We start from the raw sequence: 15217 nt of genomic DNA, 5'->3' as shown, positions 1-15217 counted from the left end.
TGCGTCTGTGTGTTTTTCAAGGATAACGACATTCGCTGCGATTCCACTGATTCTCACAAACAGTGACACGCAATATTGCCCGTATGTCACTTCATGTGAGAGACTAGGAGATACTCTTTTGTTTTGCCACAGCCGTTTTCAGTAAGCCAATGCCTATACGTGATGTTCATCACATGACAGTCCCGTGATGCCATATCATGTGAATGAGGTCGCCTGTCTTCCGTTACCTTAGATCTGGCTCCAGTTATTATATTAACCAATTACTAATTTGAACTCTAATTATCCCACCATGCGTGTATAGGCATATAGGCGAATACTGACCTACTGTGCTCGGAGGCTCTCAACAAACCTCCACTACTTACCTGATCCTGCCTTGAAACATTTAGATAGATTATGCTTTGAATTGTTTGTCTTCATTTAACCCTGGACTCTCAGTATTGATTAGGTTACTGTTCCTGAAAGAGGAAGCGCCATCCTGACCAGGGATGAAAGATGGCAGATTGGCCAAGGCATCATCAGCACCAGAAGTATCAGTATAGTCTCTCCCTACCCACCTAACTTCAGTTTTCCAGTTAATTTTTGGGGATTTTGAATTTATGGGGATTATTGTGGTGTGTATCTGGTTCAGATATGTGTACTGTCTACTCCTCTTTTGGAATCCTTGTAATAATATTCAGACTCAGTATTCAATCACACAAGAAAGGGGAAAGATGCCCTCATAGAGCACTTTAAAAACATGTAAAAGACACAAGATTTACAAGGTAATCAAAACCATCAACCTTTTATTACTCTTATAAAGCATTCAGTTAAAATATTTTATGAAAAAGAAAAGCTTGCATGTTTTGGTATAATCACATATCTGTTTTTCTCATATCACTTATTTATTCCAGTAATGAACAACACGAACATCAAATATAAGCTCGCAACAAAGGGGACGACATTGGTATGATAAAAAACAGACAGCAGAATAATGCAAGTTGGTTAAACTATTAACTCTAGAACCCCTTAACTTATAAAGAAAGAGTATTCTGACGTTTGTCACTTATATTGTACCCTCCCACAACAGTAGGAACCTTTAGAAATACCCTTACTAACAAGTAACACTTTAGATTAGGCCATACAAATTACATTTACAAAGCATCATAACCTAGAATGTACCAACAGAGAATGAACAATGGGATTAAATTGGTAAAGTTTCTCAGCTAATTCGTGTTCTTATCAAAAGGTTGCTGATAATTTGTACACGTAAACACACTGTAAACAAAGAAGTGTTTGAAGCTTGGTTACTCCGCATTTATAAAGTGTATTTTGTTACTACTAAGCTACAATGTTACTACATAAAATATCTTAAAGGGGAGGAGCTTTTTTCAGTTTACCCATAACTTCATGTCCTTTTTTTTTTTGCGTATGCAGAGAGACATTTAAACCACACTCGGTGCATTAACGCCTGTGCTTTTACTGACGCAATTTGGATCTGGGTTAACAGGTCAAAAATGTCGCTGGTGGCGCTGTTTCGTTGTTTCAGAGAATGCAGGGGAGTTACTACAACAATTGGGGAGTGGGAGGGGAGCAACAGGAGAAAACTATCCCTTTTCATCCATTTAAGGGTCTAGTACCAAGACCGCTGTACATGAAACATGTAACAATGACATCACAATATTTCCTCTTTCTGCCCACTAACTGACCCTGTGCACAGGAATAATAGGAAGCCAGATTGGATCCTGTGATCTCTGTGACATAACTGTATTTTTGTCTGTGTCACATGGCATTCTCCTCCTCTGCCATCAATGTCAGTGTCAAAGTTGTAGGAAACGTTCAGTCTGGCAGTGATTGCCCCTGTGGGATTTAGGTCCATGCCGGATGCCACACATACACTCAACAACAAAAATACCTTTTTTCTTAAAAAAGGAAAAATATTATGAAAACTGTCAGGACATTTAAGATCAGTTTTCAAAAGGAAGAACAAAGCTAATGTTAGATTTCTTTTTTTCAGTTCCGACACTAACAGCCACACAATAAATTATCTTTGAATCTGTGAATAGTGGTCCACGTGGGTGAACGCCAGTCCCAGGCTGTGCTTTCCAGTATGTGCGGCTGCCAGTCCGCCATGTTTTTTTCATGGATCTTTCATGCAGGACGGGCATAGCAGACACGTGCATCCTACGCACATATTGCCTCCATCACGGATCGTACACCTGCAGTGGTGGAAGTCATACGCACCACCAGCATGACAGATGCGTGTGCAGCACAAGCACAATCAAATAGTTGCATTTTTTATGCCCTGAGGCTATGAGCTCACATGACCACAGCACTCAGTAACCGCAGACACACCCACAGGTACGGCCAGTTTCACAAAGACAGTGTGCACTTGTCACGTTTCACAAACGCATGAAACGCGACAATTTATTTCAAAAATTAAAGCTGTTTGATTCTACTGTACATTTCCTAATCATTCACAACTCCACTCTGAGACCACAAAGTGTCACTGTTGTCACTGGACAGTGTCATTGCGGTAACTTTTGGTTCTGGCTCATCGACACCAGTCCAACATTGGTCTATGTTAAACGTCAGACACAGTTTGTCACATGCAGGAATATCTGGGACCTGGGGCATGAAAGAAAGTGGAATGTGTTTTTTTTTCTTCTGACATGCCTTTTTTTCTGACAGTACAACAAACATGATCAGGTTTCATATTTCAACAAGGTAAAGTGCAAGGCTATTATTACTATTATCATAATTCATTTATGACGCACACATACACGCAGAAATGGACAGATCTGGCAACATCTCAGCCAGCAGTTTAGGAGCACAGTGGAAGTTCCAGACGGACACTCCCTTTGTCCTTGGAATGTATGAGTGTCAGACTAGGGCTGGGAGTTAGGGGTCACAGACAGTGCTAACGTCCGCTGGCAGGTCCAGGGACACATCCTTAAGGTACCTCCACATGAAAAGCCCACTCAAACCACACACAAATGTAAATAATCTATACATATATTCATGATATTCCCTTATTTTCTTTTCAATTCTTTTTTTTTCTATCGAGATAAAAAATATTCTGTCTGGCTATAGGCTATTGGACACAGTTGTGACAGTAGGTTATAAAAAACGGCACATCACAGGCTATGAACTGCACATTATACAAATGATTAAACAAGGAAAGGGTTTTGCCTCCGGTGAGACAAGCCAGCCAATTAAAGACAACCACGAAAGTGCCTCTTCTGTTATCGAGGGGCTCGCACCTAATGGCAGTGTCTTCTATGTGGCCCAGCGTGACTACAGCGAGAGGTACCGTAACATGCGGGCTCAGGAAATATCATCGGTAAACCAGGAAATCGGCGAAAAGCGCTGGGTTCGCCCAGCCCCTCCACACCTTTCCCGTGTCTCACCAAACCTTTTGCTCTAAGACAGGAAGCAGGGGCCACTCCCTTCGGTCCTGTCTGTGCCTGGGGCAAGGCAACTCTGACCAGGAGTGCCACAGGACTGCTCTACGGATCCAACCGTGCTGTTACCACGGCCTGTAGAAACCTAGCTAATCATGCATGACAACAGAGGAAGTCTTAAAAAATTAAATAAAATATTTCAAGCCCCTTAAGCAACATACTCGTTAACAAGAAAGTCCACTAAATGAAAAGTAAGACTAAAGGCAGGCCAAAAACACAATATCTGTAAAAACAACAGGTTGACAATAAACACATGCAGAATGTTCTTCACTACAGACTACCCACCACTTATGTAAACCTGGCCCTGGCCACACAAAAAACAAGGACATTAGCCCTACATCTAGGAAACAAAAATGGGTTTTAATTCAATTACTGCCTAGCTTCATGGAATCACTGCAGGCAGTTTGTATTCTTGCTATTATCTTCATTTCTAAAACACCCACAGTTATCTTTTGTCCTTTTCACAGACAAACATAAGTGCACAATGTATTCAATTGTGTTTGTGTGTCTATATTATGTACATGGCATGTAGATAATGTAAATATGTTTAGGAATAGGCAATTGTGTCTATCAGTCTGTCTAGCTGCGTGTCCCTACATATACAAACCAAACTGCAGTGGAATTAAAAAATTGCTAGCCCATGTTTAAAACTAAGATCCCTGTGATGGCCAACTAGTTTAAAAAGTAGAAAAAGGTGAGAAAATATGTAACATCACAAAAGAGGGGAAACAATTCCCCTCCCAACCCCCACCCCAAAAAAATAAATTTTGTGACTTCAGATGAGTGTGTGTGTGAGATTGAGGGGGTCAGTAGTCATCCAGAGACAGGGTGTTGTCATAGAAGAGGTTCTGCACTTCCAACATGGCCGCCAGCTCCAGGATGTGCCTCTGGAGAAGGCTGCTCTCCACCGTGTCCTGTTTGGGCAGCTGCGGGTACGACTCGGGGAAGCTGCGCGACTCCTGCGGACACAAGCAGATGGGGGGCTTTCAGGCACGGGCCGACCGGGCCTCTGCGACCGGGCCTCTGCTTCGGTCTGGAACATTCCGATGGAAAACGACTACAGTACCCGGAACAGCTTGTGCAGCCTCAGTGTGGCCGAGCAGAACACGAAACGGATCAGGAGCAGCCGGAGGAACTCATCGCCATAGAACTGCAGGAAGGCTTGGTCTGAGGACGTAGGGAGAGAGAGAGAGAGAGAGAGAGAGGGAGAGCAAGAGAGAGAGAGATTAAGCTCCCATCATACATAGAATTTATTTAAATTCCTGTCCTCAGAACTGCATCAGTACCTATGGTGTGTGAACGGGTGATCATCTGGCCGATGTCACCGTACACTCTGTGCAGGAACTCCAGAGCCTTCTCCCACAGTCCCTGCCGCATGCTGCTCAGGCCACACACAGAGAGGAAGGCCATCAGGGGGCTGTACAGGAAGAGGGTGAAGAGGCTGCCTCGCTGTGATTGGTCTGAGAGATGGGGGGAGGTGGCGTAGGGCAGTGGCGAACAAATCGAGAGGATTGGCCAAAAAAATGTAAAAGTTGGAGGACAGCGTGAAGTGGAGGTGTTTAATGTAGAGTGGTATGGGGAATGGGTGTAGCAGGAGAGGTGAGAGGTGATGCAAAAAAATGTGAAGGGTAGAGAAAGACGTGGAGAGAGAGAAAACAAGGGGGCAAGGAAAGGGGAGGTATGTGGTACAGCAAAATAATATTGTGAAAGAAAGATGAAGGAAAAATGTGGGGAGACACAGGTGAAGGGATAGAAGACAAGACAAAGTTACATTACTGCTACAAAGCCTACTCCTTGCCAAAAAAATCTAAAGGAAATTTTAGTGCCAGATGCTGCCTTTCTTACAGAATACCTGATTGCTCTGAGCTGAGAACACATAGCGACAAGCTGCAGCAAATCACCATTATTCACAAATTAACTAATGGCTACTGGCTACTGCACCAAATCTTTTCCAGCCACTTCGATAAATATTGCTGCATTGTAAAGCTAAGACCATTTCCTGAGGTGTGTGCATGCAGATGCTCTGTCTATATCATTAACAAAATGAAAAACATTCAGCAATGAGTCCCTGAAAACAGAAATGAGCAGGAGTGTCTGGGTATGAGGCGCACACCTTGCATGCTCTTGGGGTACACTGTAGGCGAGAGCAGGCACACCAGTGGCTGCCCAAAAAGATTAGAGAAATTCTGGAGGATAAAAAAGACAATCACATTTTTACTGCCATTGCTACGGCACCCTCAAGCACAATTCTTTCACACAACAGCTCTGGTCGATATCGAGCTCAGTAAATTAATTTTATCGTATGCACTGTACAGAAACACATTAGAGGAGATGGGCGACTGACAAGCGAGTTAGTAAAAATGTCATCCGCTGAAATAATTGTACAGGTCTCAAACAATTAATATGATATTTATACCAATGGAGTCACATAATTTGCTACTGCGTTCCAGCAAAATTCAGGGTCTAAGAAACAAGCATGCACCATACAATGTCAGGCACCAGAGGGCGCTTTGGCACCAAAAAACATCCTTGTGTATTGGATACGCTTCAGAATTGGCACAACACCCAGGTTTCAGTCCACAGTAAAACAATCCCATTCCCAGAATTTCTCTTTTTGCATTGCTGGTTTAAATCAAAAGTATATTCTTACTATTCTTCCTCATCTACAAACAGCGTCCTCAAGAGGCAAATTTGTATTGTCCCCTTAAAACGTTTGAAAAATGGTGAACATAGTCCAACAACAATAGAAAATGTGAGCTGTTCATGAGAGTGTGACTGTTGGTCGACAGTATATTCTCCATGTACTAGACCAGGGTAATATGCTTTCCTCTCAGCCTGAGACCATGTGCTAGACCAGTGTAGATGAAAGATGTTTCTTTGTGCCAGTGTCTCAAATATAAATATAAACCTCAAATATAACTCTGATATAAGAATGTGGATTTATTCTTACAACACAGCTACTGTATATTTATAATACGGCCTACCTGACCATACATACAATTTTTCCCTGCATACGTGTTAAGGCTCAGCTGGGGAGGGTAAACCTGGTTATGAGGCTACTCACCTTGTAGGCCGAACTGTTTGAAGAGTCCACGATCACAAAGAGAGGCTTTCGAGTGAAGGGGAAGAGGTCACCTGGATGGAGACTGACCACAGGGGCAGAAAAGTCAAAAGGTTGCAGGCTTCACCTTTATCCAAATGAGTCACACACACCTACCACCGCCCACTCCTCACCCCCCTCACCAGTGCATCTCTTTCTGTGCCTGACTCCTCTTCTGGACTGTCTCCCCATTGATCACGTCCCGGTTGGTGTTGGTCAGAACTCCCCCAAAGTCATAGGGACCTGAAGGAACAAACGAAGGAGCTCAAACACACACTCATACACACTGCGCACCTGTATGCAATAGCAAGACACATGCACTTGCGCAAAAATACACACAACACATAACACACTGACATGCTCTCGCACATACAAACACACAAATCATTTTGTGCTGAACCACCCAAGCTGAGTAATAACAAACAGGAGAGAAGAAGCCATCTTTATTATTCTGACGGTCCGCTTGACATCTCAAATTACAGGGTAAATTATTATCCTTCTGTAATTACCATATATATATATATATATGTATATATATATATATATATATATAATAACAATACAGAAGGGACTCTTCAGTTCTCAGCACCCTTCATCCCAATTGACCCACTGTACTCTATATGTCAAACTGCAATTTATGTACCTGTATCACTACTATATCAGAGCTGCATCAGTGCCATTTGCTGAGCATGAAGTGAACTGGCCCAGGGCTCAGAGCCTTTCGTTCTCATGGGACTGGAGTGATGTCACTGTTATTTCATAGTCGCAAAATCAATGTACTTTTAAGCACGACACGAATCAATACATCAGGCGGCTATTTATCTCGTGTAAGGCAGGGGGCGAGGGGACTGGTTTGCTGGGCCATCAATTTGGAAAGGGGCCTGAAACGTCCTTCTGTATGCCAAAGGCTGCATGGCCCATTGTCAAACACGCCTGATTTAAGGGACCAATCGGGAGGACTTTATCAACCAGGCACAAAGCAGAAGGGACCAATCGGGAGGACTTTATCAATCAGGCACAAAACAGAAGGGACCAATCGGAAGGACTTTATCAATCAGGCACAAAGCAGAAGGTAGCAGACGGAAGACGATGAAGTATTTGGTTTCTGACGTTTCGAGCACGCTGAAGAGGTGTTTTTCAATAGAGGCTAATGTCCTCGTCTAAATCATTTCCCATTTATCTCAATAGTCATCAAACAAGCTGCACTGGCCATGCCTCACCGGGAATGACAGGTAACACACAAGCTGGCATATACAGTGCAGTATCTTTTTGCTTCCCCACTCCTGTGGGTTGGCAGGGGAGAGAAATTTGAGTTTCCCGCCCATTCTGTTTTAAGAAATGAGTGTTGATTTTTGGAAATTAATTTTTTGGGAAACGCTTAAAATTTTTAAATTGTGGACACATTATTGGTGGACAGACCGATTTACCATCAAAACTTCATTGCAGGGTGAGGTAAAACCCTATTTAAAACCCTGCAGTTGTTTCTGACATGTTAGTGCTCATGATTATTTGTGAGCTCTTCAGAAACAAAATGAGCTCATAAAACAGAATGCAGTCCAGGGGGGCCTAACCACTGGGCAGTCCAGCAAATGTGTAGTCACATGTAGTCACAGGCAACAGGCAGCCAAGCAGAGCAGGTGCATCCGCAGTACACTGCCAGGGCTGGCATGAGCAAACGGGGGAAATGGCAGAGTGAATTATGTGAACGGTGAGAGGTGAGAGCGGGAGACAGTCTGTGAGGGTGGGACAGGACTGTATGATACCTTCGTAATCGGTGTGTCCAGTGGGAAAGACTCCAGTGGCTGAGAGGTAGACCAGCAGCACACTGTTGGCTGGCAGCTCCTAAAACACAACACAGACACACGACCGGAGATCAAAACCCACCGGGAGGCTACAGCGCCACAGACCACATGAATCAGCCGTGTGTGCCCTTTACACAGTCAGCCAGTCAAAGATGGCAGTCATACGACATCAAAAGCTGACACCTTGCACGTTACCAGGGGTAGGTGGGTGGGTGGGTGAGTATGTGTGTGTGTGTGTGTGTGTGTGTATCAGACTAAAAAATGTATACCTGCCAATCTTGCAGAATTACACCAAATGTCATTCAGTATAACAGCTGTGATCATATGGTATAACTAATAAATTCAATTCTAAAATACAATAATGTTTTGTTGACTCTGCAAAATAGGCATATTTCTTAAATGATTTCATTTTTTCTTTCATTTCACTACACAAAGTTGTAGTTGAAGTCATCTTGAAAAGAGCACAAAATTACATCAATCAAGGAAATGTCATGAATATGGCTTCTGTGTATAATCAAATTTAATTTATAGCAAGCAGTATTACAAATTAGTGATACTATTATTGTTTTTAATACAGCATACTAAAGGCTACTAGACTCCACATTGATGTTTTCCAACTGGATGTCCAATATAAGTATGGTTCCCATTTTAGAGTGCTTTAACCGCTTTAAGTATTCTATTGTATACAAAGTGTTTTAAGTTAACAAGAAGGGGAAAAACTTATGTTGTCAAGTCAGCAAAACCCAACACACAACCACAAGCAAGTTATTAAACAGCAAAAACAAAGAAAATTTACACAAAGAAAAAACAGCTGTGGGGTGACAGTAGAGAGCGAGGGTGAACAGTCTGTTGGAATTATGTAACCACAGTAACACCCCAACCCCAGGAGAGTGAAGGAGGTGATAATTGAGAAATTGGGGAGGGAGAAAGGAGAGCATCTAAGGGAAGAATCTTCCCTCTCAGCATGCTTCCATAAAGGTCACACACAGACAAGCAAAGTTATTTATTCTACACCTCACAAAGTGCTACAGCTTTACAAGGAGAGTCATTGCTGAAAGGGGAAACACTTGTCACGCTACCGGATTGAGCAGATTTCCTGTGACGACGAGTAGTAGATGATGCATCAGCGAATGCTGTTGTGGGGTGGCGAGCGTTAGAAATGTTGCATGGGACAATTTCAGTGACCGGCACACTCAGTGATCCAGACACGGGTGATCCCTTAACCCCCCGCCCCCATTTCTGGACCACATCCCGGGCACAGATGCTGGGGTGTGTCCCTCAGAGCTGGCCCAACCCCATAAGCAACACAAGAGGTTGGTTAGGGTCACGCGACCACCAGGGGAACCGTCTGTTCGTTCTAAAATACGTATGTATTATTTTAGGTATTTAAGGTATAGGCCGGAACTGGTGGCTATATTTGCGTCACAGGGGGGTCAGAATGAGTGCTAAAGTGGGCCAAAGCTTCCTGGTAGGGGGTTGGGATGCTGGGGAATAGCAAGTGGGCTGTGTCCTGGTTCAGAAACTTCACTGGGGCTGATATATTGGGGAATTTGGGCCTCGGTCCCAGCTGTGGCAAGCTAATGGTATTGGGGCCACGTCCTAATAGGGTTGCAGCCGCCCTGGTTTTGTTTTGCACTATAATATAGCAGTAAATGACTTCAACAGATTTTTTTTTAAAAAGCTTTGCTTCATATTTTCAAAATTTAGCTGCACGCTCCATATGCTGGAAACTCATTACCGACAGGTACGACTCGCTTCACCAAGCCCGTGTAACACTGGGAGGAGCCATATCTGATGATGGGACATGTCATATTGGACACAGACAACTTCTTAGACAGCTAAGAAGAATATAGAGAAGAATTTATGCGAGAATGGAGTATTTCACTTTTCCAATCCACACATAATAAGTCTGTATTATGTTCTGGCTAACTGTTAACCATTTATAAACTTTTCTTACAATATTTATATACCACTTTCTCTGATATCGTATCATTAATACAAAGTAGTGATCAACATATCATTTTGCACACTGCACACAGTATCACTGGAAAGCAACTCTGGTCCTGCAGTGCTGGGGATACATCTGGTTTGTGTTCCAACCAAACCTTAATTACATAATTGGCTCAATGATTAGGTAAAATAAATGTAGGTGACCCTGAAACAAAGGCCCAATATAGTCTCTGAGATACATAAACACTCTGCAAGAAGAAAAAACCTCTTGGTTAATGTAGTTTTAGGCCTGTATATTAAGTGTGGACACTCACATAGTCTGTAGGATAAGAGAGGGAGAGGGAGGGAGGAAAGGAGAGGGAGAACGAGAGAGGGAGAGGGAGGGAGAGAGAGGGAGAGAGCAAGAGGGAGAGAAGGGGGGAGGAGGGATAAATAGCAAAAGAGCAGTTCCAGCTCATGTTTGCTCTCAGAAGAGAGGGCGTGGGTGTCTTTCAGCAGGAACACGCACAAGCCAGAACTTTACTTAAGTCACTGAAGCTGAGCCGCCAGTCCTACAGAGGCGTTGGAATAAATAGATTAAAAGGACAACCGAGTTCAGCTGTGTTTAAATCGCCTGGGCGTCTCAGTCGACTCAAAAGCACCTCCGGGTAGCGGAGAGAAGGAGAAACAGGGACAGACCTTGAAGGAGGCGGACAGGAAGGAGTAGAGCTGGCTGAAGGTGGGCTTGTACAGCAGGTATTTGTGGGGGTTCTCTCTCTTGGCTGGCTTTTCACTGGGCTCCTGCAGACAAACAAAAGATTGCAGACCTGTCCGTGCTGCCAAAACAGGGCCTACTGGGAGAACCCCTGATATTTGTACAGGCACGCGCGTGTGTGTGTGTGTGTGTGTGTGTGTGAGTGTGTGTGTGTGTGTGTGCATGTGTATATGAGTGCGTGTGCACACATACCTGTATGTGTGTGTGTCCATATGCATATGTATTTGCCTGTGTGTATTCGTCAGTGTTGCCAAATTGGACAGATTCCTGCCCAATTGGGATACTTTTTTATGTTATTGCGTGGGGAAAAATGGCTTTGGGCAGGTTCATCATTTTCAAATCCGGCAACACTGGCATTATGCATATGCGTATGACTGTGTTTGAGCTTGTGTGTGTGTGTGTGCATCTGTACTGTGCCTCACTGTGTGTTATGCTCACTCACCAGCGTCCCAGGCTTGGTCATCTGTGTGGCCAGGTTGACAGGTTCTCTCTCTAGAGCTTGGAGCATGCGGAACATGTCTACAGTCAGCTCACTGAACTTCACCTGAGAGAGAGAGAGATGGACACAAAGCAAATGTCAACAAATTCAGCTTCCCTCCTGTTTTCTACACTGTATTATTTATGCTTCTTCACAGTTGTACGGCAGTTGTGTTATATATCAAGTTGCATTCAGATGTTTTGTGTGTGATTCCTGTGTTTGCTGCTGTCTGTCTGTGTGTGCATACAGGGCTCTACCTGGTTGTTGCAATTGCCAACGACAAGCGCATCTGACAGCGTGAGCTGGCCAACCACCATGCCCTGCTCCAGCTGGGGCACGCCTCCTTCCTGTAGCCGATTGGATGTGATCACCACAGCGTTTTCATCGTTCAGCACTATCACAGGATCCGCCTGCACACACACGCACATACAAATGTATGTAGACACACACACACACACACACAAAGAAGATAAAGATAAAATCTCATGAAAGATAGCTGATACCTGTATTTGTGTACTGATAAAAAAAGTTTATTCCAGTCTAATCTGAGTTAACTGTCTGTCATTGGTGTATAGGGTGTAATTGGCTAATTGAGCCATGGTAATTGGTAGAAACAAAAACCTGCATACACACCAGCCCTCCAGGAACAGAACACAAAGACCCAAGAGAACCAAAGACCCAGTAAAAGGTTAGTGCTGAGGACCACACCTCCACAAACGCTGCAACTTCCTGCAGAACCAGGTTCCATTCCAGCTGGTCCTCTGTGTTAAAGCGCTGCGTATAGTCCTCTATCTCCTCTGACAGTTCCTGCACACACACACACACACACAGAAACAAAGTATACAAAGAGAGAGAGAGAGAGAGAGAGATATCACAACATGCCAAACTGTCTAATCTTAAAAAAGATTTTGAATAAACTAAAACCTGAGCCTTCAACAAGACTTTCAACAGCACACTGAACTTTATATGGTCACAGCACTATAGTCCACAAGGGGTGTTTCCCCCACAACAACCTTCCCGCCCTTTACCTTCACCAGGACTTTGACCAGGTCCATCTTATTCAGCAGCAGACAGACGACAATGTAGCGAGCATAGTACCGCAACTTCTTCACCACCAGCTCCGGCCTGAGAGAAGAGAGGAAGGGGGGAAGAGAAGGAAGGAGAAAGAAGGCGAGGAAGAAGAGAGAAGGAAAAGAGGCAAGGGGGGAGAGGACAAGAGGGTGAAAGAGAGAGTACAGGAGGGAGAAAGGAAGTGGAAGTGAGCCAGAGATGCAAGGGGGATAGGAGAGGAAAGTAAAAAGAGAGGCATACAAGGAAGGAGTGAGGGCAGAAGATGAGGACAGAGAAAGAAAGGAAGAGATGAAAGTGAAGAAGGGACAGAGGGGAGGAGAGGCAAAGAAGGAGAGAGGAAGAGGTTGACAGATGGCATTGAGAAGACACAGGATCGCAGAACCGTATTTCCATGACACCGGAGGTCCATGTGAATCTGGCCAAAATGGCACCATTACTACCTCAGCCAGCACAACGGGCATGTGTGAAACTCCAGACTCCAAGAGAAGACTGACTTAGCAGAGGAGTAACAGTAAGAGCATCGTGTGGCACAGTGGTTAGGGTGTAGGGCTATATTTGAGACCTGTCATGGGTTCCGGTTAAAACCCAGCTAAGTACATTTTGACAGAACGTGCAAGGTTCTAAGCATTCTCACCCTGGAAGAGGACAAAGGCATCTGAAAAAGCAAAGAAAAGATAATAATCATAGTAGCATACTCCCCCTTTTTAACTCACCTCTCCCACAACTTAACTCCATCTCTTCCAGTATTTTCAATGTACAATAACCCCAATACATAATACATAACAACACACAATAAATATTTAATAATCACACATCACTATGGTCTTTCACTATCATTTTTTAGGCTGGAAATCAAAGAAAACTGCCTTCTTACAACTGCAAATGGACACGTGGAAAGTAAATGTATATACTTTGATTTAAATCTAATAAATCAGTCTATAGGCTGGCCTATTCTGAAGCCATTTATGAGTCACTCTGTGGGGTTGGGGGTGACACCCACCATGACACTTTGTGTTCTGTGATCCCATCTCTGTTACTCTCTCTACTTTCACATCTAAATAAAGAAAAAATGAAAGGAGGGTGGACTGCCCACTCTCCCTTAAAAAAAGATCCAGTCACTGATTCATTTCTCTCTCCAGTAAAGCAGCTGATCTGCATAGGCACTGTATTTAAGGGCTGCACATAACTGTACCGGGGGCTGGTGCTTTAGCTGGATATCACGCTCTTGACAACTCCACAAAAATCCATTTTAAAAATGATGTTGGCATGCAAAAAAAACTATACTCTTTGACAAAATGAAAGCAGAAATTAACCATGTAAGATAAATTGCCATAAATTACCAGGCTGGAGAGCTAATGATGGGGCACAGGAGTTAATACTGTAATTACTTATATAATGAATTATATATAAATATAATTAATGTTAATCCATAATGTTTGGGACAAAGACATTTTATTCAGTCAAAAATTCTTAACTGGCCAAGTCATTCACCTGATCTGAATCCAATTGAACATGCGTTTCATATGCTGCAGAGCATCACCAGAGCAGATGCTCTGCGGCATAAATACCAGGTGATATCCATGGGTCACAGACTTCAAGCAGTCATTCCATGCAAAGGACATGCGACATAATACTAAACATGACTACTTTCATTTAAATAACATTAATACTGTATGTCCCAAAAATTCTGGTGCCCTGAAATGGGGGGTTAAAAAAAAATAAAAAGTGCCGTTATTTCTACATAATAAAATTGTAATGTCTATGAAAATACTCTTAAATAAAATCTAAGAATGTGCACTTTAAACCACATTGTTTGATTACAGAGCCAAATCCAGAAAAAAATATGGTCTTAGACATTATGGAGCTCAGTAACCTTCTTTGGACAGAGACCTTTAGGCCCCAGCCCACAATTTAAAGCCTAATGCTCTAGTGCTCTGGAGAAAGAGGCGAGGTGGGCATGGGCACACCTGGGGCTCACCTGTCCTCCTTATTGACCTGGTAATAGTAGGACCTCTGCCGGATGGCCGAGTAGAAGGAGAACGCTTCGTTCAGGTAGCTGGTTTCAGAAGTGCGTAAACTGAAACAAACACGACAGGAAATTTCTAGAATTCATAAGGGGGGAGGCAGAAGAACGACAGAGTTGCCTGGAACATGTTAAATAAGCATATGTTGCCTTACTAGTAATGGTAGTAGAGCTGTCCAATTTTGGAAGCCACCTCCCCAATCTGCCACCTCTTCAGGCCATACCGATTATCGAGTACCTGTCTGTAAACAGAAATGGATAATCAGGAATGTCCAAGTTGGGTTACAGCAAATATAAATGAAAATACACTCGCAAACAAACCCGACTCTCTCTCACAAGTTGCACAGATATCAGCATGGAAACATCCAGAAACACTGCCTTTCTCAGATGTTCTGCAGGGCTATTTTAGTTATATTTTAGCCTCTTATATAAGGCAATGAGTATGCACTTTATCAGGGTGAGCACGATTCATTCTCTCCATCAGAGCTTTGTAGCCAACTTTAATCCACAATTTTTGTTTTTAAAAAAAGTTTGGAGAAATGGCAACAGCACTGGGGCCTTACTCATCACCAGCACAGAATCAGCACTGCCTCTGTAGA

General features: G+C 43.4%; 1 protein-coding gene across 4 annotated transcripts in view; it reads right to left on the bottom strand.

Moving 5' to 3' along the window:
* Positions 1–762: 762 nt before the first annotated feature.
* Positions 763–15217, bottom strand: part of LOC118206384 (protein SCAI-like) — a 35131-nt gene continuing 20676 nt past the window's right edge. For 3 of the 4 annotated variants that reach the window (XM_035379047.1, XM_035379048.1, XM_035379045.1), the window contains 15 exons: positions 14774–14860; positions 14574–14672; positions 13230–13250; positions 12553–12649; positions 12233–12331; positions 11782–11934; positions 11489–11590; positions 10971–11072; positions 8304–8382; positions 6684–6783; positions 6505–6586; positions 5554–5626; positions 4727–4900; positions 4507–4607; positions 763–4399 (listed from right to left, as the gene is read on the bottom strand). In XM_035379047.1, coding sequence (XP_035234938.1) covers positions 4247–4399; positions 4507–4607; positions 4727–4900; positions 5554–5626; positions 6505–6586; positions 6684–6783; positions 8304–8382; positions 10971–11072; positions 11489–11590; positions 11782–11934; positions 12233–12331; positions 12553–12649; positions 13230–13250; positions 14574–14672; positions 14774–14860 — 1522 coding nt within the window. In that variant the 3' untranslated portion in view covers positions 763–4246. The remainder of the gene's footprint in view (positions 4400–4506; positions 4608–4726; positions 4901–5553; positions 5627–6504; positions 6587–6683; positions 6784–8303; positions 8383–10970; positions 11073–11488; positions 11591–11781; positions 11935–12232; positions 12332–12552; positions 12650–13229; positions 13251–14573; positions 14673–14773; positions 14861–15217) is intronic. The other variant, XM_035379046.1, reaches the window with a different exon arrangement.

This window comes from Anguilla anguilla, chromosome 10 (genome assembly GCF_013347855.1).
Source record: "Anguilla anguilla isolate fAngAng1 chromosome 10, fAngAng1.pri, whole genome shotgun sequence".
Classification (NCBI taxonomy): domain Eukaryota; kingdom Metazoa; phylum Chordata; class Actinopteri; order Anguilliformes; family Anguillidae; genus Anguilla; species Anguilla anguilla.
Note: the sequence above shows the minus strand (reverse complement) of the source record. Positions and strands in the feature narration are given on the sequence as shown.